Raw genomic sequence first — 23,497 nt, 5'->3', positions numbered from 1 at the left:
TTCAACAATGTGCAAATCCAGGTTGTTTCCAAATAAAGAATGTCAGCAAAAAGTATTATTAAGTAAGTAGTTTTGTAAATGGGGAACAAATAATCGATTTCTAGAACTAAATAAACCCAGTAAAAAGCAAGAATTAAAATCATCACTTGTAAAAGAATATTATAAAGTATTCGAAGTTTAGAACCAAAAATGTCGCTTTTTGTGTAACTAAATGTAATAAAGCCAAAAATTTGATTATGTCTTAGATAAACCTGGATCATATTTAAGAATTTTTCTACTATCATTTTTTCTTCCATCTTGTCAGACATTCAAAGCAAGACTTTAACTAATTTCATGTCGAGTATATTAACTCATTATTACAATTGTAATGTCAATATATAACTTTGTTTGTAAACACAATTATTACAAATTAATTGAGTTGTTCTATTTATTAATGTGATTATTTTTATTTCATCCACAGGATGACTCATGTAACACCAAATGCAACTCAAAATAGTATTTCGTTAGGCTGGCAGTTTTACATGAATCATTCTATACCGAGTGTGTCAAAACTTACGCCCCAGAAAAATTAATGGCTTTTCAGTATCTAGTCTTAATGCGAGGGGCCGTTAACTTGAAAAAAAAAATTACAACAAATTCTAATTTAAAAAAAAATCCATCGAAATTCCAGTAATAAAAAAAATTTATACCAAAATTCTATTGTTTTGAGATTAAATTCTATTATTCCTAATTAATTTTTGTAATTCCAACTTAATTTTCTTATTCCAAAATAATTCCTGTAATTTTCAATTAATTTCCATAGTTCTAAGAAATTCAAATTCAATCTTTGATAATTCCAATAAAAATCCAGTAATTTCAATAAACCATTGTAATTCTTTTGTATTCAAAATAATTCTTAAGATTCCAAATTAATTCCTTTGACTTTAAATTAATTTTTATAATTCAAAATACCTACTTCTAAATTATTTCAAACAGTTTCTTAAATTTAATACCTACATTTAAAATTTTGTTCTGTTCGACAGACCCTAAAATTTTAACTTTTTAATATATTGCAAAAATAGGAGAAAATGCTTGAAATTTTGACTTCTTTAAAACTAGCTTAAAAAACAGAATAAAACTTTGAAATATTTAATATTTAAAACTAGTTAAAATAAAATAAAAACAGGTTAAAATAGCTTAAAATATTTATGTTTTAATGCTCATCCTGTTGCTCAATCAAATTGAAGTTATTAATAAAAATACAAAATTATTAAACACCGTTTAAAACAGTTGCTTTGAACAGATTGGACTGGAATGTTTTTTTTTGCCATAACCCACGTGACTGTAATATCTCCATTTTTGTTAAACACAAGGATTTCTATGTTTACTTTCTTCTTCCAATGGTTGGGGTTAATCGCCATCTAGTAGTTTATACAGGATGTGTCAGAACTCACGCCCCAGAAAAAAAATTCAAATAAGATTAGTTACTGGGAAAAATGTTTAAAAAATTCTATTTGTTAAAAAAATTTGACATTTATTTTTTACATTTAATATTTTTTATGTCTATTTTATAATACTGATGATCTTGTATATGTTGTTTTATAATTATTTAGTAAAGGTACAAAAATTTTGCCAATAAAAGCCACAAATACGAGTAAAATTAAACAGAGTTACAATTTGGGATACAGCTTCCTTATTTCCTCTTCTAATAGCCTGTAGTAAAAAAACTTAAAAAAATATTTTTCTACAGAAATAAATAGCGTCAAAGTACAAAATTTAAACTCTCATAACTTCGAAATTTTTATAGATTGAATTTTTTTTAACATTTTTTTCTATCTACACTCTGTATGTTTAGTAAACTATTATTTTATGTTAATAATTTGTGTTTTTCTGTTCAATTACAATTATTAAAAATTGTGCACTTTCATAATTAACGTATTGATCGTCCAATAGTCAGTTAATAACACTATGCCGAACCGAAAGCAAAGTGACCAAATTTCTCAAAAATTTTTATCTTCAATTAAATTTCTCATTATTCAAAGCCAAATTTTCGGTTTGGTTACATTCAGTTGTACAAAAACCGGTTTTCAGCCATCAAAAACCAGATATATTTACAACGTTATTATATCATGTGCTTACACATCCTTGATTTTGTACAACACAATTTTTATTGTTTCAACAAAAACTGGACTAATCCTAAAAACGACCAATTTGTTACTATCGTTCGGTTTTGTGTTTTTCATCGACTTTGTTTTGGCTTGTGCTGTTTTCAATTCGCACAAACTGATTGATTTTCTCGAGAAAATTATAAATTTCGACAAGGAACTTGCAAATAGTGGAGTTATGATTGATTACAAGAAAGAGGAAAAAAAAGTCGTGAAACACGTTTTGGGTAGAAATATTTTGGTGTTTTGCCACATTATGTTCTTGGCTTTGAGTGATATGAAAGCAGACTACAGACTAATACTGCTTCAGGTTTCAGGATTTGTGGTTGTAGCAATGTTTTCAGTAACGTTTCAGCAATGCATTGAGCTTGTCCTAATGCTACGTTTGCGATTCAGAATCTTGAATAAATTAATTTCGAAGAAAAGTAAGTTAGCTGAAATTTGTAGTCTCCACCACCATCTTTCAAAGTTAATTAAACTTTTCAACGACATATTTGGTGTCGTTTTATTAATATTGTTCGGTTTGAGCTTCTTAATAATTGTGCTTTCATTGTTTTACACAACTGGAGATTTACAAAGGAGTGTAATAAAATGGTTCGATGTGTTTTATGACGCTGCAACTTGTCTCCCTGTTGTTATCGAATCGATCTATATTTGCGACGTCTGCTACTCGACGATAGAAGAAGTAAGGTTTCAATTTGAAGTGTTTTCTTAATTTTCATTTCCAGGCTAATAAATCTGGCGAACTTATCCATTTAATTGAAACTGAAGATCGCAGTGTTATTGACGAGATTGAAATGTTCTCTCTTCAAATTGCCAACGAAGAAGTCGAATTTAACGCTGCTGGATTTTTTCCAGTGAATTATACTTTGGTTTTCTCGGTGTTTAACGCCATAACACAGAGCGACAAAAAAGGACATGTTGTGACAATTTGACATATTATACAGGGTGTTCCGTTTTTATTGTTACAAATTTAAACATGTGATAGGATTCTAAGACAAAAGTTTCCTATAAACATGTATCGAAAAATGCTTGGTATGGGAGCTACACCCTCTCAAAGGAGGCTAACAGGTTTTTGCTAATATTTCAGAAACCATTTGAGATAAAATTACAAAATTTGGTACAGATGATAATCTTTATACACCTAAACGAATGCAAACATCAAATGTCGAAATTTCTAATCAGGGCCGTCCAAAACTGATGGGGTTTAGGGTAAAAAAATACCCTATCTATTTTGGCTCTAGTTTTTCTAGTTATGCATGATAGTCACTTTGAACAGCTCCTTGAGATTTAGGCAAATTCATTTAATTAATGATATTATTGTTAATGTAATGTTAATTAGTTGAGGTTGATTAAAAAGTATGAATTTCTTGCTTTTATTATTCTGTAAATTCTGATTTATTTGAACGTTGTATTGGTGTGTAACATACATTTTAAATTAATTTTGTTCAAAAACAATAAGTCGTATCGACACAAGAGAGACTTTTCTGTGATAAACTATCAAACTTAAGATTTTGTTGCTGAAAGTACCGAGAAACTAAAGCCAAAATAAATAGGGTATTTTTTTACCTTAAACTCCCCCAGTTTCGTACGCCCCTAATTAAAAATTTCGACATTTGATGTTTGAATCCGTTTAGGTGTATAAAGATTATCATCTGTACCAAATATTGTAATTTTATCTTAAATGGTTTCTGAAATATTACCAAAAACATATTAGCTCCCTTCGGGAGGGTGTAGCTCCCTTACCAAGCATTTTTCGATACATGTTTATAGGAAACTTTTGTCTTAGAATTGAATATACTACCACCTGTTTAAATTTGTAACAATAAAAACGGAACATCCTGTATAGATATCATTTTGTTTATCTCAGTGAGACAAATCAAATGCACTAAATTTTTTTTCAAAAATTCCAAAAACTTCGAACTAAATATTTTTTTTATTTTCAATTAATTTAAAATAATTTAACTTTAAACAATCATTACCCAACAACTATTAGGCCAATTTTTTTCTTTCAAATAAAGACTATTCGAAAGGAGTGGATTTGCCCTTTAGAATGATATGCAATTTTGAATTTAATATTTGTGAACTTTTCTCTGAACAATGTTCGAAGAAGTTCGAAGTAAATCGAAATAATCTAAAAAAATCTAAGACTATTTTTTTTAATCATCCCTTTCGTATAAAGCATCTCTTTATTAGTTAAGATTCAAATTTTATACCGAGTTGTCTTCAAGATACGTTTTTTGAAGTTAAGATTTGCCAATCAAACATTGCGCCATATAGGAGAAATGCATGTTAATCTTACTTAAAATTACATTTTTATAAAAGTATTTGTTATAAGATTTTGCTTTAGTTTAAAAAATGGTGTCAATTTCATCTTCTTTGTTCTAATTAGAACAAACAAAAACTGGTTGTTTACTTAAAACAAACAAAGAGTACCTGTGTACTAATCAAAGCAAATAAAAATTTTCCTTGTTTTTAAAATGACCACTGATCATTGAGTAAAGAGTGTAAAGAGGATCTAGAAGTTAACTTCAACAAAATCATATCTTAAAAACTACTCGGTATATTCTTCTAAAAATTTGGATTTCATCTAATAAAGAGATGTTCAATACGATGGTGATGATGAAAAAAGAATTACTCCTAAGTTTTTTTCAGATTACCTCGATCACTATTCGAAGAAAAGTTCGCAAATATTAAATTTCAAATTGCATACCGTTTAAAATGGTTTAAAATCGTTTAGAATGGTCTTTATTTGAAGGAAATCGGCCTAATCGTTCTTGAGTAATGATTTTTGAAGTTAAATTATTTTTAATTAATTAACGTAAATTAGAAAAAAGTTATTTAGTTCAATGTTACTCCACTTAAAAAAAAATTTGGTGCATTTGATTTGTCTCATTAGTGACCTTTAAATGGTAAAATTTAAAAAAATTGATCGCCTAAAATTATTGTTAACTATACAGCATTTTTTAAATAAAACACCGTATGTTTCTTAGCATTTTTGGATGTAGTCTTTTGAAACAATGTTTTTACGCTAAACTTTTATTATTCGATTTCGTTCAGTTTTAAAAATAAGACGTTTTTTGACGAAAATATGTACTTTTAAAAATTTGTACACAAAAACTAAGAGAGCTATAATAAATTTTTTCTTACTTCTACAAAGAAGAAAGTTCAGTATTTAACGCTATAATAATTTTTTAGTGTTTTGCATTTGTAAAGATTAATAAATTAAGAAATTTGTTAAAAGTTAAATAACTTAAAAAAAATTAATGAAACACCCTATTTTTTATTTTTGCGTCTAATAGATTGATAAATTGTCTATCTAAAAAAGTGAATTTTTAAGGTCTAGAATTGAAAAATGAAAAGATATTTAACATTCAATATTAATTGTAGCTACAATGCCTATCAATATCTGAACATTGTTGATACTATGACAACCATAGTAATTGTAAAAATCGTTATAAATACTGAAATTCGAATTATTTTCTTGTAAAAATAAAGAATAATAGATTCAGTTTAACACAAATGTGATTATTAAGTGATATTTCTTCAATCTCTTGTGCAATTGTGCACTTTTTGGCTACTGAAACAATAGTAATTATTTTTTTTAATGTTTAACGTTAAATATCTTTTTAGTTATTGATTATAAACACCTAAAAGTAAATAATTTTAGAAAGACAATTTAATAATCTTTTAAATGCAAAAACAATAAATAGGGTGTTCCATTTAAATTTTTTTGAACTTTTAAAAAACACCTTAATTTTTTTTATTTTTGTAAATGCAACACACTTAAAAAAATGTTACAACTTATAGCTTGTACCTTCTTCTCTGTGGTAGTAAAAAAATATTTCTAGATGTCTTAGTTTTTGTGTAATAAATTCTTAAAAAGTGCATGTTTTCGTCAAAAAAACGTTCAAAAACATATGGTGTTTTATTTAAAAAAACACAAGTTTGTATTGAAACTTATTTTTGAGACACGTTGTCTAGTTAAGTCTAGTTAAAAATAATTTTAGGCGAACTGGATTAGTATCTATCAATGTCTTGTATAATTTTTTTTAATTTTACAATTTCAAGGTCACTAATGGAGTTTTTCAACTCGCTGGAACAGCCTGTATAATATGTCAAGTTGTCTCGCCATGCTTTTTTTTGTCGCCCTGAGATAATAGCTCAAGTGTCAATAATGGGGGCTGTAATTGCAGATTATTGGAGGAGCCACTACGTACATTATAATATTAATACAATTGTCAGCCACACTCAGGGAATAGTCGAGAGGCTGATCCTGTCACGTCAATTACACGAATGAAACTTGCATTAATAAAGCACCTTGTAAACTGATTTCTCCTTCGTTCCGGAAAAAGTGGAAATTGATTAGACTCCCGCTCGGTTCAAATCACATTTCCGCGACTGCAATACACACGTCAAAGCATTGCCAATCTTACAAATACATCTTTTTTATTTCGTTCGCTCAAAGTATTGGAAACTGTCACAAAAACACAATAAAAAATTAACGACCCCCGATAAAGTTCGTCAAGCGGAATTGTTCTATTTCCTTCCTGTGTTATTTTTATTAGAATGATATTTTATGGGATGCATGAACGGTTCACTTTGCGCATAAAATTTTCAGTATTTTAAGAAAATCGCTGATTTAATGACTACTTAATCCGGCCAGAGTGTGCATTTACTGAATAAGCTCCAGAAAATGCATTCAAAGTGTCTGATTTTATATGGAAGGGATCATAAATTGAGCGATTTCATCTCTAGTTAGCGAAATTGGGCGATTTTGAACTGCATTACAAAATTTCGATCAAAAGTGCATTTTTTAATCAGTTAAACAGTAATTTGTAAAATTGAAGTGTATGTTAAACATTTATACAAAACTTGGTGTAGTGTTTAGAAGGATTTTTCAGTTAGAAATAAAAATGTACAGATATTTATTTGTAGAAATACATCAATAAATACATCAATAAAATTTTAGTATACCGGCTGTTTGCCAATTACGAGTAAATATTTTAACTACTAATAAAACTCGTTAGGAAAAACAACTTTTCTATTTCCAACTTTTGCCGAAAAGTAATAAGTTGTGAAAAAAAAGTCTTGCATACTGGGTGATTTCAAAGTACATTTGAGTGCAAATGGACAAAAACAAAATTGTCAAATTTTTCAGAGATTTACATAGTGTGAAAAAGGTTGTTCCCAAAAGGGTTAAAAAAATGTTGTATTTGTGTGAAAAACGAAATGAAAAAACATGGAAAAACTTGACAGAAGTTTAGAAGATGCCTGACAATAATGAAATTATGAATTGTGACAAAGACAACGTCAAAAAACTGCGTTTTTTTACACTAAAGTGTATGTGAATTAATATTTTAACTGGTGATAGATAGTAAAACTAAAAAGAAGTCAAAATAACTTAGCTTGCTTTATCCAAATGTTTATAGTTTTTGATACACAGAGAGTTTTGTTGTCAAATAAATTTACATTTGCGGCATAGACTTAAAATTCACCAACTCAAATTGTAAACAAATACGATTTCTAGTTAGTTCTTCAAAATCTATAACATTGTTTAAAAAAATAGTTAAAATCAACAAAAACAGGCACAGAAAAAAGTGTTCCATCTAAAAAAAACATTAAAGGGTAAAAATTTTTGATCAATTTCATAACTTCAAATGTCACTAGCAACGTAAACTTTGGGATAAAGTACTTAAAAGGTTCAGAATTCATTTATGTTGCATTATTTTGATATTTTTTTGACGCCAATGTATATCTCAGAAACTATAAACATTTAGAAGGCAAGTTGAGTTATTTTGACTTCTTTTGTGCTCTACCAGTGCCTGCTAAAATATTTGCACATACTTCAAAATCACCCTGTATTTATATTGAGAACAAATTAAATGCACAGTTTATTATTTAAACGTCAAGTATTTTTGATCAGTAAAAATAATAAATGCACAGTGTAAATAATAAACGCACAGTAAAGACAATAAATGAATGTCCAGTAAAACTAATTCATTTAATATTCACACATTTAATCTTCAAACAAAATGTTTCCGAGCAAAACTGGAGTGTCGCAAAGCGTTCAGATGATTACCATTTGTGCGCAGTTTCCAGCCCTTGCTAAAATCATTATTGCGCAGGGGCCCTTGCTAATACGTATACCACCCTCCAATACAAAAATAAGTAATACAAAAGTAAGTTCCAATAATAAATAACATAACATTCTTGCTCAGAGGCCATACATTGTTATCTAACCAAGACTAAAAATTCTTTAAATTTTATGTAATTCTACTAATTTTCATTAAAGTACCTGAAGTTTTTTTTATTTTTACTGAGCAATTAGAATTTTTCTACTGAACGAATTACAATAAAATTACGTGCGTATTTTACTTGACATTTATTATTTTTAGTGTGCAAAAATTAGATAAATACTGATCATTTATTATTTTATACTGATGAAAATTAAAGTATGTACTGATCGATTTATTACTACTCAATTACATTTATTTATAAAAAAAAACTATGGAACGTAAACAGCATAAAGACAAAACAAAATTATTGCTACAAAAAGGTAGATCGGTGTCAATGATAATGAGTCAATTTAAAAGAATTTTTTTTTAGCAAACTTTTCAAGTAAAAACCTATTTACGATAAATGAAAAGTAGTAATTTTTATCTGTTTTCTTGTCTTTTTATTGTAATAAATGAAACAAAATAACTAAACTTTTCAATGGTTCAAGGAAAAAATTGAAAAATAAATTCCTCACTATTGTTATCCTATAAACTACACTATTTAAGAAAAAAAGCTTATTTGTTTCTTAGTTTTGATTATCAAAATACGTTTTTAATAATATATTTGTAAACCTTACCTTTAATGACTGCTTTTGTTAGTTAATTCTATTATTTACTTAATGAAATATTAACACCTGCTATTCATGTAACGTAGAACATAACAGGTTTAAATAGGTTCTCATCTCGCTTGGTGAACTGAAATAGGTAATTGTGTATGTAATAATAAATTCAAACTGTTAATTAAATTTTCTTTTTTGTTCACTAGTGATTAAAAATATCGTGCTCTAACTAATAACTAACCTATTAGTTTTTTGTTGCTGAAAATCACCTAAATGAAACACATTTCTATGCGACAGCAGCACGCAAATTAATAAAATTAAGTCTAACGTTCATCACACCACTTTGAGTTTCCACTAACGAAGCTTTAATCCCCGTAAAGGAAACTTTTCATATGTGTAAAATCTGAGTTTGCACTTAAATTAACTCTTGTTAAAACGTGCAAATTTTTATTGTGTTATTTCGTGTCTCTCATTATGTAGATGTTTCAGAGGCTCGTTTATAAAATACGTCTTTTGCCGAAGTTTCCTCAAATATCTGTCAAATAAATTTATAGACCGCAGATTTCCGTCCCCACTTTTAAAAAGTTTTAAAGGGAGCATTGTCCCGGCTTTTTATTGTTGTTTGCGGAACACGTTCGTCAGACATGTGTCAGAATACGTTACGAAGCGTTAAAACTATAAAATAAGACGTAGACGGGACTATCAAATCATAATGAAAAAGCGACGGACGTTTTTATAGACGTTTTATTGTTGCAGAGACCGCCATGGGAGTTGAAGTCAACGCAATGAAGCACTCAGAGTCGGAATACGTTAGATCTGTCTACGGGTGAGATATCCACACTTTTAGTCGACTCTCCAGGAGAGTTTTAATCAAAAACAAGTTCATTCTTCTTTCCTTATTTCTAGAAACCGGATTTTAGGACATTAAAAAATGCAAAAAAGATTCTAAAAACACAGAAAATAGAACATAATAGAAAAATAGGTCATAAAATCCTGGAAAATAAATATTTTTCAATTTATAATTTCACAGATAATAATATACAGGGTGTTCGGTCCAAGTCGCCTCGGCCGATAACACCTAAATTTACTTTTTTTTCAAAAACTAATTTTTCAAATAGTACTATTAATTCCTCGTGTTCTTAGTAAATGCATAAAATTTTTTGGCACATCCGGTGTAGCCGGAAATGCTACCAAATTTAGTTTTTCAAATGGAACACCTATGTTTTTTTGCACAAAACTACCAATATAATAAATCGGTTTAAATTAACATCTCCATGCATGTATTCCCGACTATAAAAAATTACCATTCTTGAAATAAACAAAACAAATCTTATAAAAAGAAAAGTTATTCAATCAAATAAAAATGTTATAACTAACCTTCTCGAATTAATTATTACTAAATTAAATTCTAAAAATCAAGTAACACTTAACAAAACAAAGTAAATCCTAATTAAAAAAAACCTTAAACTTAAAATCAAAAATAAACATGAATAAATTAAACAAACATGAATTATCTAAAATATATTAATATGTCTTTGACTCCACAAATCAAAATTTTAATTTAAACTATTTAGATAAATCCATAAAACCATTAAATCCCCGCTTAAAATAAATAAATTTAGAGGCAATCAGTGTAATATAAGCAAAAGAAACTCACGAACCCTACAAGAAAAATATGAATAAACACCAGAATAAAGACAGCCGTGCTGGCTATAAGAATACAAAAACAATGAATACACAGGTCTAAAAAAAGAAATTAATATTAAAAAAATTATTCTTAATTCTCTAAATCCAATTAATCTATTAATCAAAATAATCTCTCCCAATAAATTCATTGAAGGAGGAGCTGCTATATTACTTGCCAACAGTAAAAACCAAAACATAGATAAACTAGGTATTATATTAATTAAACCCTTATTAATATTTAAATACGACTTCCTAAAACAATTTAAATTTTTGAATTTTATTGCAAATTTTGCAACGTAGGCGGATTTTACTTGTCAAGGTATTCATGCAAAAAGCAATATGCTTTGGTTTCGTTTAATTGTTAAAAAAAGCCCAATTTGTCAATAAATCTTATTGAGATCTTTAATAATGGATGATATTAATTACGACAAATTGGCAGATCAGCTTGAAGTGTTTTTTAAGTGCAATAAAAATAGAGCGGAAGCTGAAAGACAGTATAGAGAAAAATACTCAAATCGTTGGAAATTTAGTCAAATTGAAAAGCAACTGAGACGAATAGGTTTGCTTCTTAAAACTAAAAAACCTGTGGTTCTTTGTGAAGAACAAGAAAATAGAAATCTGAATGTTTTGTTATTAGTCGAAAAAAATCTAAGAGTTTCCATAAGAGAACTCGCTCATCAACTGACAAATTAGATTTGTCAAACCAACAATTAAACTGTATACAAGCATTTTTTTTATTCACACCTTTCCTTTAAAATTACACGACCAATTTCCTTATAAAATTCTAAGATTTAAGATGTTTTTTGATTGCATTGTGTTACGCAAAATGTAATAAATAGTTTACAGTATTTTTAATTTCAATTATTATTGTTTGGAGGAAAAAAAAACATAGGTGTTGTATTTGAAAAACTAAATTTGGTAGCATTTCCGGCAACACCGGATGTGCTAAAAAAATTTGATACTTTTATTAAGAAAGCTAAGAATGAATATTATTACTTAAATATTTACTTTTTGAAAAAAAGAATTAAGTTTAGGTGTTATCAGCCGGGGCGACTTGGACCGAACACAATGTATGTTTTATAAAAAATCAAGTTAAGTATGTCCCCGAATTGAGTTTATATTTTGCTTAACCTGAAACGAACAAATTTCTAATTAAAACTTTATTATTCTGATTTACGATTGTGATTCTGACTCAGTGTTAAGAAAACTCATTCATTTTTCTATTGATTTGTAATAATTGTCGTTATTTAACTTGCGTAAACTCTTTTGTTTTGTCCAAAATCAAGAGAAAAATGAACTTTCACTGAGTTAGAATTTCAGGTTAAACAAAAATGTTGTTACTTTGCAGTTTTGGCGCAAAATCAAAACATAATTGTTTTTTTAACTTGCAACGTTACAGCTACATTTTTTAAGAAGAAATTCTTTAAAGCTTTTGATCTCTGTTTAAAAGAAAATCTAATTCTAGTAACAAATTTTGAGTCAGAAGGTTTCACTATTTTATGCGCAAGTTCTGGCGCACTCTGTATACTCTCGAAAAAGTATGGATGCATCAGCAAAATATTTTCAGAATGGTTTAGCAGAGCACGTTGAAATTTGAAAAACAGTTAAAAGTGTTTAAATTCTATCATCTGAGATCTTTTTCAAATTTCTACCATCATTTTTTTCGAAAATACAAAGCTAAATTATTTTTTTTAATGGCACGAAGGGTTAAATTAAATGATTTTTAAAAGAGCACATATTTCTGAATTTAATTATGTAACAAATACCCACTTTTAAAAAAAATAAATAAAAATGTTCAACAGATTATTATTACAAATCGAAGATTGTCAATATTTCTCCAAATATTTTAATTGATTTGCAAAATTTTCCTCAACAAATTGACTAAGGAGTCAATGCAAATTATTTTGAACATTTTTTTTTGTAGTATAAAAATTATGTATTTCGTGTTTAAGCATTTTTATGTATTTTGTGTATTCTTTTTCAGTTAAAAGTGTTATTTTAAACAAGATACTATTCGTAGTTACATCACGGAATTCAGAAAAAATGCTCACCTTAAAGATATTAAATTTGACCCTTCTTGTCATTTAAAAAAAAAATTAAATTAAAATTAAATTAACTCTATTCATACTTTTTAGCGACCCTGCATAACAAAATATTTCAGTCTTATTTCTATAGCTTAAAACTTTTCTATGGCCACATTGGCAACTAAATTGCAATATAAAAAGTTGTATTTTCTTGGACTGTGATTGATGCAAGAAATAATATAGTCCAGTCAAAAACTAATATTAAATTGTTATAAGTTTTTATAAAAACTTGACGATTTTGTTTCTTGTCTGGAGCACGTAAGTATTTACTTTCGTAGCTAACAACAAGAAAATTAAAAATAAATAGTAAACTTCACTTACTTCACTTCACTTAGCGGAAAAATATATATATAAAGTGACAAAAAGGCGATAACAAAATTTTGAAATAAAGTTAAAAAAAATAAATAAATTATTTGTCTTAAAACAATTTGAAAAAATATTAAAATTATAATTTTACTCGTAGGATAAAAAAGTTTATATTTGTCGTTTTAGGATTTTAGGGCGCAAAAAAATTTGTGTACGAACTCTACTTTATCTGAAACTTTTAAAATTTTTGGTCCCGTCTACGGGCTTAAATAGAATCAAAAAGGCATTTTACTTAATATCCGGTCTCTACTAATTTCCTGTTGACATTGTTAAATAACTACGACTATAAAATAGCAGAATCATGTGTACCGCAAATTTGCCATTAGTTTGTTGAATACAATTTGTAGTCAAAAGTTGTATAACATTTTTTTATGGTCATTAAACTTGCAAACATTATTCGTGCTGCGCACTCATGGTGTTCATAAGAATGAACATTCATAAAAATATTCGACAATTTTTGACTACTCTTGGTATTATAAGTGAGGATTTATCTGATTACAATAAAATTTTTGTATTTTATGTAATGCTGCAAGTTTCACACAAGTACTATGTTTTTCATTAATTTTTATTTTAGAATCGCGGACATCATGCTATACCGTATGTTCCACCCCTATCTTCACCCCGACTTTATCTTCAACCTATCTTCCAAGGGCCGTCAGCACAACAAGTACCTGTCAATTCTGCATGGCTTCACCAGAAAGGTACAACATCCCTCGGTTTGTGAACACGCGTCGGGGATTATTATTAATCCATCCGGCGCCAAATGGGGCGACGTTCAACTTGAGATGCTTCAAATGAGCATTAGGGCCGGCTCGATACATCCAGAGGGAGGAAACGCGAAATTAATTCGGGGTCATCATTGTTAATACCATTTCTGATTAATTGTCTCGGATAATACGAACAGATTGTTAAGGGCAATTTCAGGAAAAACAATGCAGGAAATATCACAAAGGATTATTTCAACTTGACATTAAAACTGCAAAATTGGATTTTTTATTTGGATCTTTGGCAAATTGATTTGCCTCAGCGTTCGGATAAAACAAAATCAAATTTTTGCCGTTTGAAGTTTTAATAACGGAGAGGCTCGCTCGCAGCGGAGAACTAAGTTATTTGATTGCATTGTTGCTTTTTTTAATTATTGTATTATGAAATTGCGGGTTTCTGATAGAACACTGAAAATATTGACGTTATACAGGGTGCGCCAGAACTCGCGTCCCAGAGAAAAATGCCATGTAAGGTAAGATACCAGAAGCATGGAAAAAATGTTCAAAAAATCTACCGATAAAAAATTAGAAGTTTGCACTTTGATTCTATTTATTTCTGTTAGAAAAATAAATTTGCAAGTCTTTTTGCTACAGGCTATTAGAGAGGAAACAAAGAAGCTTTTATTGGTATTTTTACTAAATAATTATAAAAAAAAACATATACAAATTTATCAGTATCATTAAATAGACATAAAATAATGTCAAATGTCAAAAAATAAATGTGAAAATTTTTGGACAGATAGAATTTGATGTTCCTGGTATCTTATTTCACTTGGAATCTTACTCTGGGGCGCTAGTTTTAACACACCCTGTATAATGTGATTTTTTAAATTAGAGACAAAATTAGAGCTCCCACGTGAAAAATTAATCGCCGCCCTTTAACTCGAGTGGTTCGTCGTCCGTGTTCGACTCTAATCCTATCAAGAAAAAACCCTAGCAATTTGCAAGGATAATTGCCATTTAAATATTTACTCGTGTTTTCGAAGGTGATACAAGAAAGGAAGGAGAAACTAACAAGTGGAAGAGACGTTGTGCAGGAACTAAGCGAAGAGGACAAATTGTTGGGTAAAAAGAAACGTCTCGCCTTTTTAGACCTCCTGTTGGAAGCCAACAAAAACAGCGAAGGGGGACTGACGGACGAAGAGATCAGAGAGGAAGTTGACACGTTTATGTTTGCTGTAAGTAGATGAAATCTGCGGATTTTCTGACGCAAATTATGCTAAAGGCAAAATATATTCTCTTTTATGTCTGCTGAAAACATTATTTTAATAATTTTTATTTGTCACAAAGTAATTTTTTGTGTTTCTAACTTTTAAACATTTTAAATGTAAAAGTTTTAATCACTGAAAACTAAACTTTCATAATAATTAATTTTGAACGAAAACCTGATGATTGATTTATATTATTTTGTTTTACTTTATTCACAAAAATCTTAAATGCACAAGAAAACGTAATAAATATAACATAACATAATAACATAAAAACATAAATCAATGCATTTGAAACGAAGGCCAAAAATGTGAAATTTGTTCACGTTAGCGCGTAACTAAAAAAACAAGTTTTTGTTATACAGAGTGCGCCAGAACTCGTGCCTCAGAGAAAAATGCCACGTTAAGTAAGATACTAAGAACATGGAAAAAATTTTGAAGTTATGTGGAGTTTTAATTTTGCACTTTGACTCTTTTTATTTCTGTTAGAAATTTTTGCTACAGGCTATTAGAAGAGGAAACAAGAAAGCTGTATCCTAAATTGTAACTCTGTTTAATGTTATTTGTGGCTTTTATTGACAAAATTTTTGTACCTTGACTAAATAATTATAAAAAAAAAACATATACAAGATTATCATTATTATTAAATAGACAAAATATGTCAATGTCAAGATTTTTGACAGATAAAATTTTTTAAACATTTTTTCCATGTTTCTGGTACCTTATCTTACTTGAATTTTTTTTCTGGGGCGCGAATTTTGACACACTCTGTATAAATGGTTCTGTGAAACTGGTATAGTCAACTTTTCTAAAGTTTACAGTAATTTTGTAATTTGGTGTTGCGAATGTAGAAAAACATTGTTTGCTATAAACAAAACTTAATACATCAAAAAGATTAGGTTTTGTTATTCAGTTGTGTTTCCGAATGGATTAAAAATTTAGGACAAACATTGGTGGAGGCGCCGTGTTATTTAATAAAAAAATGTAAATTATAAATTAGATAGAAATTTAGTGTTTGATTTTTGTAAAATGTAATTTAACAAATAGAAATCAATGCTTTTGAAACGGAGGTCAAAAATATGTAAATTTTATTCAGGATAGCGTGTAAATAAGAAAACAAATTTTTGTTACATAGACAGGATTATTATTTTTAAATACATATTTTTAAAAGTAATACAATACTTTTGCGATTAAAATTATACAGACTTTTGGTATCAATTGTTTGCTTATTGTCTTAGATAATGACTAATGAATAAAAATATTCTATTCTTTCACAGTAAAAAATTAAAACGATCAGTTTAATATAATATTTCGCACAGTTTGTTTGTAAATGTGTGAATATTAAATTAATTAGTTTTACTAGACATTTATTCATTTCCCTTTATTATTTTTACAGATTTAAAATACTTGTCGTTTAAATAATATACTGTGCATTTAATTTGTTTCCTTTTATTTAATTTTATTTAATTGGCTAAAAGCAAAAGTTAGTGATAAATTGTAGTTAGTGAGTTTGTTGAAGGACAATACAATGAGGAATCCAAAAATAATTAAATATTAAATATATAATATTAAAATAAACACAAGTAAGAGGTATAAATTTAACCAAACCGCCTATATATCGAATGTCTTGACAATGGGTATCCCATTAAAAAAACTAAAATTGATGTCACTTGTAGTGAAATAGCATTTTTCTCAAACAATAGATGACAAAATACTGTTCAACTTTGTTTTAAAAATTATTATTATATTTTTAAAGATAATAGAGTTATGGTTTGAGGCATTCTTCATAATCTGGTCTGTATGATTGTTTCTGTGAAGGTGGAATAGTCAAATTATCTAAAATTTATGAGAATTTTTGTAATACGGTGCTGTGTATCTAAAAACAATGTTGAATAATTGTGATCCATTTCAAGGTTCAAGTATAGATGATAATGAGAATAAAATTTAAAGTCTACTTAAACATAAAAACTAGTTTTTATTATATAAAATTATATAAATTTAAACGATTACAATGAAATTCTTGACGGAACATGTACCTCTACAACTAACTAAAAACTAGTTTTTATGTCCAAATAGATTTCGATTGTATTATCATTAAAAAAATTGTCTGCTATTAAACAAAACTTTATACATCAAAAAATGAGGTTTTGTTATTTTATTCAGTTGTGTTGCCGAATAGGTTGACAATTTACCTCAAACTTTAACAATGCAAATAATAAATTATACAAATTTGGAAAAATGGTGTTCTAAACACGAATAAATGTTACTTTAGCGTGGAATTAGAGAAAGTAAATATTTTATTTGTTACATCATTACATAAAATAAATATCAAATATTATCACAGCTATGAGCTCGAATTATTAGACTGTGTATTTAGCACTGATTTATCTTAACGCTAGTCTGAGATAATTAAACCAACTACTTTTTTGTGGTTTGCACTTAATTAAACGGAACAATGTGCAAAAGAGCGTAAAGTGCAGACTAATGAATAAATCTTACAACAAGTGATTAAATTGAAATCTCTAGCTTTTCCAAGCAAAAAGGGGAAGCTTTTATTGTAATTCTTGCCAAACAACAACATTAGGAACTAAAAAACTAATTCATTTTTAGACGAAATTGATGGAAAGTTACTGTTTTGTTTAGACACTTTTCCTCGTCCCGATTTCCCGAAATCATCGCTCATTGGAATCCGAGACAAAAACTGCTTTCATAAATCCGCGTCGTTTGATTCAGTTTTCGCAGCCCCGGATTCGCAATTTTGTCGAATAATGGGGGCTTAGCTATTACTCGTTTGGACATGCATTTCTTTAAGAAATAAACCAAATTTTGCAATTTTTTATATCAATATCAGAAATAATCCAAATTTAGCAAAACAAGCTAAAATACCAATTTAGAAAACATTTTTTTATTCAACAATTGTATTTTTTTAAATTTGAGCAATTAGTGTGAAAAACGGAATAATAAATTGCAAAAATAAATTTATTATTGACAATGTTGCAACTTTTTACATTTTTTTAGCTCGAAATCTTGAGGAAAGTATAAAACAAAGAATGAGAAAGCAATCATTTGAGTAAAACAAAATTCTTGATAAATTAGAAAATGAAAAACTTAAAACTTGCAATTTTTGCTATAGAAAATAAATAGTTATAAAAATCCTGAAACAGAATTAAAAACTAGAATCCAATAAGATTCGAAAATTAAATTCGTTAGATTTGTTCTTGCAGTTTCTTTAAAACATAAAAAGTTTTTGTTAAAATTAATATTAAAGTAAATTTTACTCGTCTTCTACGAATTTTTCTAGAGAATTAAGAAATATTTTTTTTTGTAAACACAACTAATTTCGATTCATAATTTAATAAATACTTACTGTTGCTCTTAAAAATTGATGGAAAGTTACTGTTTTGTTTAGACACTTTTCCTCGTCCCGATTTCCCGAAATCATCGCTCATTGGAATCCGAGACAAAAAGTGCTTTCATAAATCCGCGTCGTTTGATTCAGTTTTCGCAGTCCCGGATTCGCAATTTTGTCGAATAATGGGGGCTTAGCTATTACTCGTTTGGACATGCATTTCGGTCGATTTGCGAGAACTTCGCACAATACAAGTGGCAACACAATGGGCACAGATAGATCTTATAATGTCTATAAATTACCCCGGTCGCCCCGGCAACTTTGTTCATTAATTATTAGTTCGGATTTCGAACTCGAGACCGAAATCCAGATCTTCATAATAACGGCATTGGAAGGGTTGTTACGGGCGGACGACGACGCCGGCACCACCGCAGATCCGAATTTAATTGATTTTTATGTCGTTTAATTAACTGACAGGGACGAACACGCTTCACTTAGGTTCAAAAGCGATTATTTCGGGTCGCTCGACCGGAGGTAAGGGCCGTTTTGATTCCTGGAGGAGACACCATGAATGCTGCTGGTACTCGTAGCGTGGAATGAGCAGAATTGCTCAATTATTGAGAATAACTCGAATTTGAATCGGGAATTCGAAATGCACAGAACATGCCACAAATTCCAAAAAAATTGAGAATTAAACTGTTGAAGCATTTTTTTCTAAATAGCTTTCTAAAGTGCGAAAATTTATTCATTTTGCATTTTAGAAACAGAGATTAGGTAAAAAATTCTCAAAATGTTCCAAAATACCAAACATCCGTAAACAATCCAAAAAGTAATAAATAATTTAAAAGGTAAATTAAGAAAATGGCAAATTTAAATGAAGTTATTGCTGTTAAACTTAGTTCAACTTATTCAAATATGTTGATTCCGTTTCAGTATTTGATAAACTATTATTAGAAATTTTAAATCAAAAAATAGCAGCAATTATGGTCATATTTCTCTAAATATCTTTAAATACTGTGTTTTTTAGAACTTAGAAAGCCACATAATAAATATGTAATTTGTTAGAAAAAAGAGTTTTTTACAAATCTTAAAAGTACCTAATTGAAAATTTTAGACCAATAAAAAAGTAATTGAGTAATTCAAAGGACAATCTACGTACACAGCTTTTTTTTTGATTTTACAAGTAAAATATTAAAACACTTCAAAAATGATAATAGTTGGGTTTCTAAATTTATCTGATACTATTAGAGACACTTGAAAGTAGTAAAATAAAATAACTTTAGTATTATTTGTCTTCAAGATGTCATCAGAGTTATCAACAATAAAAATTTAAATTATAAATCAAACTTTGCAGGGGTTAATATGAGGGTTTTTCAAAGCAGTATTTTGGGTTCGGTTTTCTTTGTTATTTACATTAACAATATTAGGTATGTTTTCGGATAGATTCAGAAACGGAATTAAAAAGTAGCATCATATTGGATTCAAGTTCAAGTTTTTGTTAAAATTATTATTAAAATAAATTTACACTCGTTATAAAAATAAAATAAAAAAAGAAATAAAAATAAATAAAAATTTGTCTTTAAACGATTTTTGAAAACTGATTCTTATGTAATTTGTTACAGAATTCGAAACTAGAAGTCGTTTTTTGATTTCTAATTGCTTTCACTATGAAGAAAACGTTTTTGTGAAAAAATTAGAAAATTAAAATTTCGCAAATTTTGTGTTGTAGCTAGAAAATTGTTTTTTATAAAAATGTTTCTCAATTAATGTAGATTACAACGCATTTACTTTGGCAATGTTGCAACTTTCTTCAATTTTTTGATTTAAGACGTGAGAAAAATATAAAATGAAGAGTGAGAAAGCACTTCTAGAAAAATCTGAGTAACAAATTTTTTTTGACAAATTGGAAATTTTGCTTGTCAAGAAAAACAGTAAACAAAAAAAATATCACTTTTAAAGTCCAATTTTGTTGTTATCTAGATTAACTTTATTTTTATTTTTATGTTAAATTTGTTAGTATAGATATTTGACTTTACTTAGATAACTAGCATTTAAAATACACAATCATTTCTTTAAGAAATAAACCAAATTTTGCAATTTTTTATATCAATATCAGAAATAATCCAAATTTAGCAAAACAAGCTAAAATACCAATTTAGAAAACATTTTTTTATTCAACAATTGTATTTTTAAATTTGAGCAATTAGTGTGAAAAACGGAATAATAAATTGCAAAAATAAATTTATTATTGACAATGTTGCAACTTTTTTCATTTTTTTAGCTCGAAATGTTGAGGAAAGTATAAAACGAAGAATGAGTAAAACAAAATTTTTGATAAATTAGAAAATGAAAAACTTAAAACTTGCAATTTTTGCTATAGAAAATAAATAGTAAAAATCCAGAAACAGAATTAAAAACTAGAATCCAATAAGATTCGAAAATTAAATTCGTTAGATTTGTTCTTGCAGTTTTTTTAAAACATAAAAAGTTTTTGTTAAAATTAATATTAAAGTAAATTTTACTCGTCTTCTACGAATTTTTAAAGAGAATTAAGAAATATTTTTTTTTGTAAACACAACTAATTTCGATTCATAATTTAATAAATACTTACTGTTGCTCTTAAAAATCACAAATTTATACACTTCACTTGGCAATAAACAAAAAAAAAAATGGAAATTTAAAGTGCACTAACCTTCTTGTCTTATTCTGCTACCCTTTGTAGCAATTTGCCTCAGCTTCTTAAACGGACTTACTGAAAATAAGGAAATACATAATTAGTTCAATATGTTGTTAAAATCAGTTAAAAATATTTAAAACATGTGATTTTTCGAAAAAATCAAAGGTATTATTGACTTACCCTTTAATCCGGATCTTTGTAGCACGATTGCTTCCTCCATTTATTTCTATTGGCACTCACTAATAACTCGAAATTTTACTACTAAATATCTATTAGTCACTCGAAAATACCCAACACGCTCGCACTGATAATATAGCCCCCATTTCTACACAATTTTGCACTGAACCACAAAATAAATAATTTATTCGGACAATTATTACAATTAAAGTAACTCGTACGGGAGCTTGGCTAAGACTGACTTGTTATTGTAATAATTCCCTCAAAAAACGGAAAGATTCACAAAAACTCATTTTGTAACAGTTTCGTTGTAAAATTGTAATTCTGCTATTTGCAACGTCACAAAATAATTCAAATATTACACAATTCCACATTCACAATTTTTTGCGCCCTTTACGATTAAACAACCTTCCGATTTGCCTGATATGACGTCAAGATGTCAAGCATCTGATTGGCTACAGGATAGTGTCTTTTTACCGAAAATTTAATTTTGTTGAAAGCTGAGAATAAAAATTTAATTTGTCATAATCGATTTAAAAAAGGCAAAATAAAATTTAATTCAGGAATAAGCAAATCGGAATTAAGTTGTCACTTACTTCTTCAATTATTAAATTAATCGCAAATTAAAATTTGATTGCAATTAAGATTGCTCTGTAAATACTTTATCAAAATCGAAATGTGAAATTTGTTTAAAGCAAAATTCGTATGTTGGTATATTTTATTGTTCTTGTTAAACTTTAATGTTAAAAAACTAAATCTACTACTTTTGTTTAGTTAGTAAATTAGAGAACATTTACACTGAAAACAGATTTGGTGTCACTGGCGAATTATCTAATACTGGTAATCTCGAGCGTCCTGTTGAGAAAATAAAAACTTTATAAACAACGAACAACTGGTCTTATCGTTATCAGAATTGGCATCATCAGGCGGCTTTATTACGGTCAATGGTCCTAAATGCAAACTCGGGTTGTATTAAAAAGAGGCACTGAAAATATCGTCTGGGCGAACGACCGCTGGAAAATGATCGAAATCGCCTTTATGAAACAATCCCAAATGGGACTTTAGCATTAAATTCGAGCCGAAATTGCCGGAAGATGTTTTATAACGGGACATAATCCCCAAAACCTCGTCTAGTTTTTGCATTTAAGCACCTATATCTGCTTACAATTTAATTTTCTATAGACCGACCCAACCTTAATTTACAAACTTTGTTAGAGTTATCGATCCGGACGTTTCGGAAAACGGCTCCGGGCTTGTTCCACAAATATTCCGGTGGCCTCATAATTGCATAACATACGAAAAAGACACAACAATCTTTAAACTTCTTGTAGGGTGTGAAAGTTTGCGTTGTTTCCAGAACTTGCAGTTGCATCCGATCTAAATTACTCTCCAGAAACGAACAGAACTGACAGGAACGGATTTACTGCTAGATTGATAAGCGGCCAGAGAGACGGAAAAAATACGACTTTCAGCGGAGATGAATTCTTTGAAACGTTTTTACGAATATCTCATTATACATTTTTCATGTTTTAAATGCATATATTTTGTTTCAAAAGAAAATTAATCATGAACTTTGCCTGCAAGAGAACGAGAAATTAAATGAGATCCTTGAAAAAAAATTTAATAAACTTAAAAGCTCCAAATGTGTAATTTGACCTCCGGAAGCTTCCCACAATAACGGGGGTATTTAGCTACAATTTACATATAAATAAATAAAATGAATCAAAATAACACATGTAGATCTCGAATTGGAACAAGTAAAATCTTTGTCTTAATTAAGAAAATTTAAAAGAAACACAAATCAAAGATATTTTTGTCACTGTAAACCGAAAAAAGCTTATTACATTTATTTAAGAAAACTAAATTGAAAAAACAAGCTGAAACAAAAGAATTAGAGCACGATTTTGCGAATTCTTGCATTTATTCAACAAAATATATTTAAATTAAAGCAATTCTCTAATTAAAAACGGGAAACAAGTCAAGAGAATAATTTTTTTTTTCAATTTTTTAGCTTAAAATGTTGAGAAAAATATAAATTGAAGAGGAGAAACCACTTCTAGAAAAATCTGAGTAAAGAATTTTTTTTGATAAATTGGAACGTTAGAACTTGCTTGTCCAAAAAAAAACAGTAATAAAAAAACAAAATTTCGTCAACATCAATTTTATTTAATTTTTTTTGTGTAGGTATTTTTTGCCTTACTTAG

At 28.3% G+C, this 23,497-nt stretch overlaps 1 protein-coding gene across 2 annotated transcripts in view; it reads left to right on the top strand.

Annotated features, from left to right (window-relative positions):
* LOC123010479 (cytochrome P450 4C1-like) overlaps positions 1-23,497 on the top strand; it is a 56,566-nt gene that overhangs the window by 16,868 nt on the left and 16,201 nt on the right. For both annotated transcript variants that reach the window (XM_044407394.1, XM_044407395.1), the window contains exons 6-8: positions 9,739-9,808; positions 13,693-13,819; positions 14,869-15,060. In XM_044407394.1, coding sequence (XP_044263329.1) covers positions 9,739-9,808; positions 13,693-13,819; positions 14,869-15,060 — 389 coding nt within the window. The remainder of the gene's footprint in view (positions 1-9,738; positions 9,809-13,692; positions 13,820-14,868; positions 15,061-23,497) is intronic.

Source organism: Tribolium madens, unplaced genomic scaffold, assembly GCF_015345945.1.
Source record: "Tribolium madens isolate multiple individuals breed KSU strain unplaced genomic scaffold, Tmad_KSU_1.1 Scaffold_91;HRSCAF=231;Tcas5.2_LG7, whole genome shotgun sequence".
In the NCBI taxonomy this organism is placed as follows: Eukaryota; Metazoa; Arthropoda; class Insecta; order Coleoptera; family Tenebrionidae; genus Tribolium; species Tribolium madens.
Note: the sequence above shows the minus strand (reverse complement) of the source record. Positions and strands in the feature narration are given on the sequence as shown.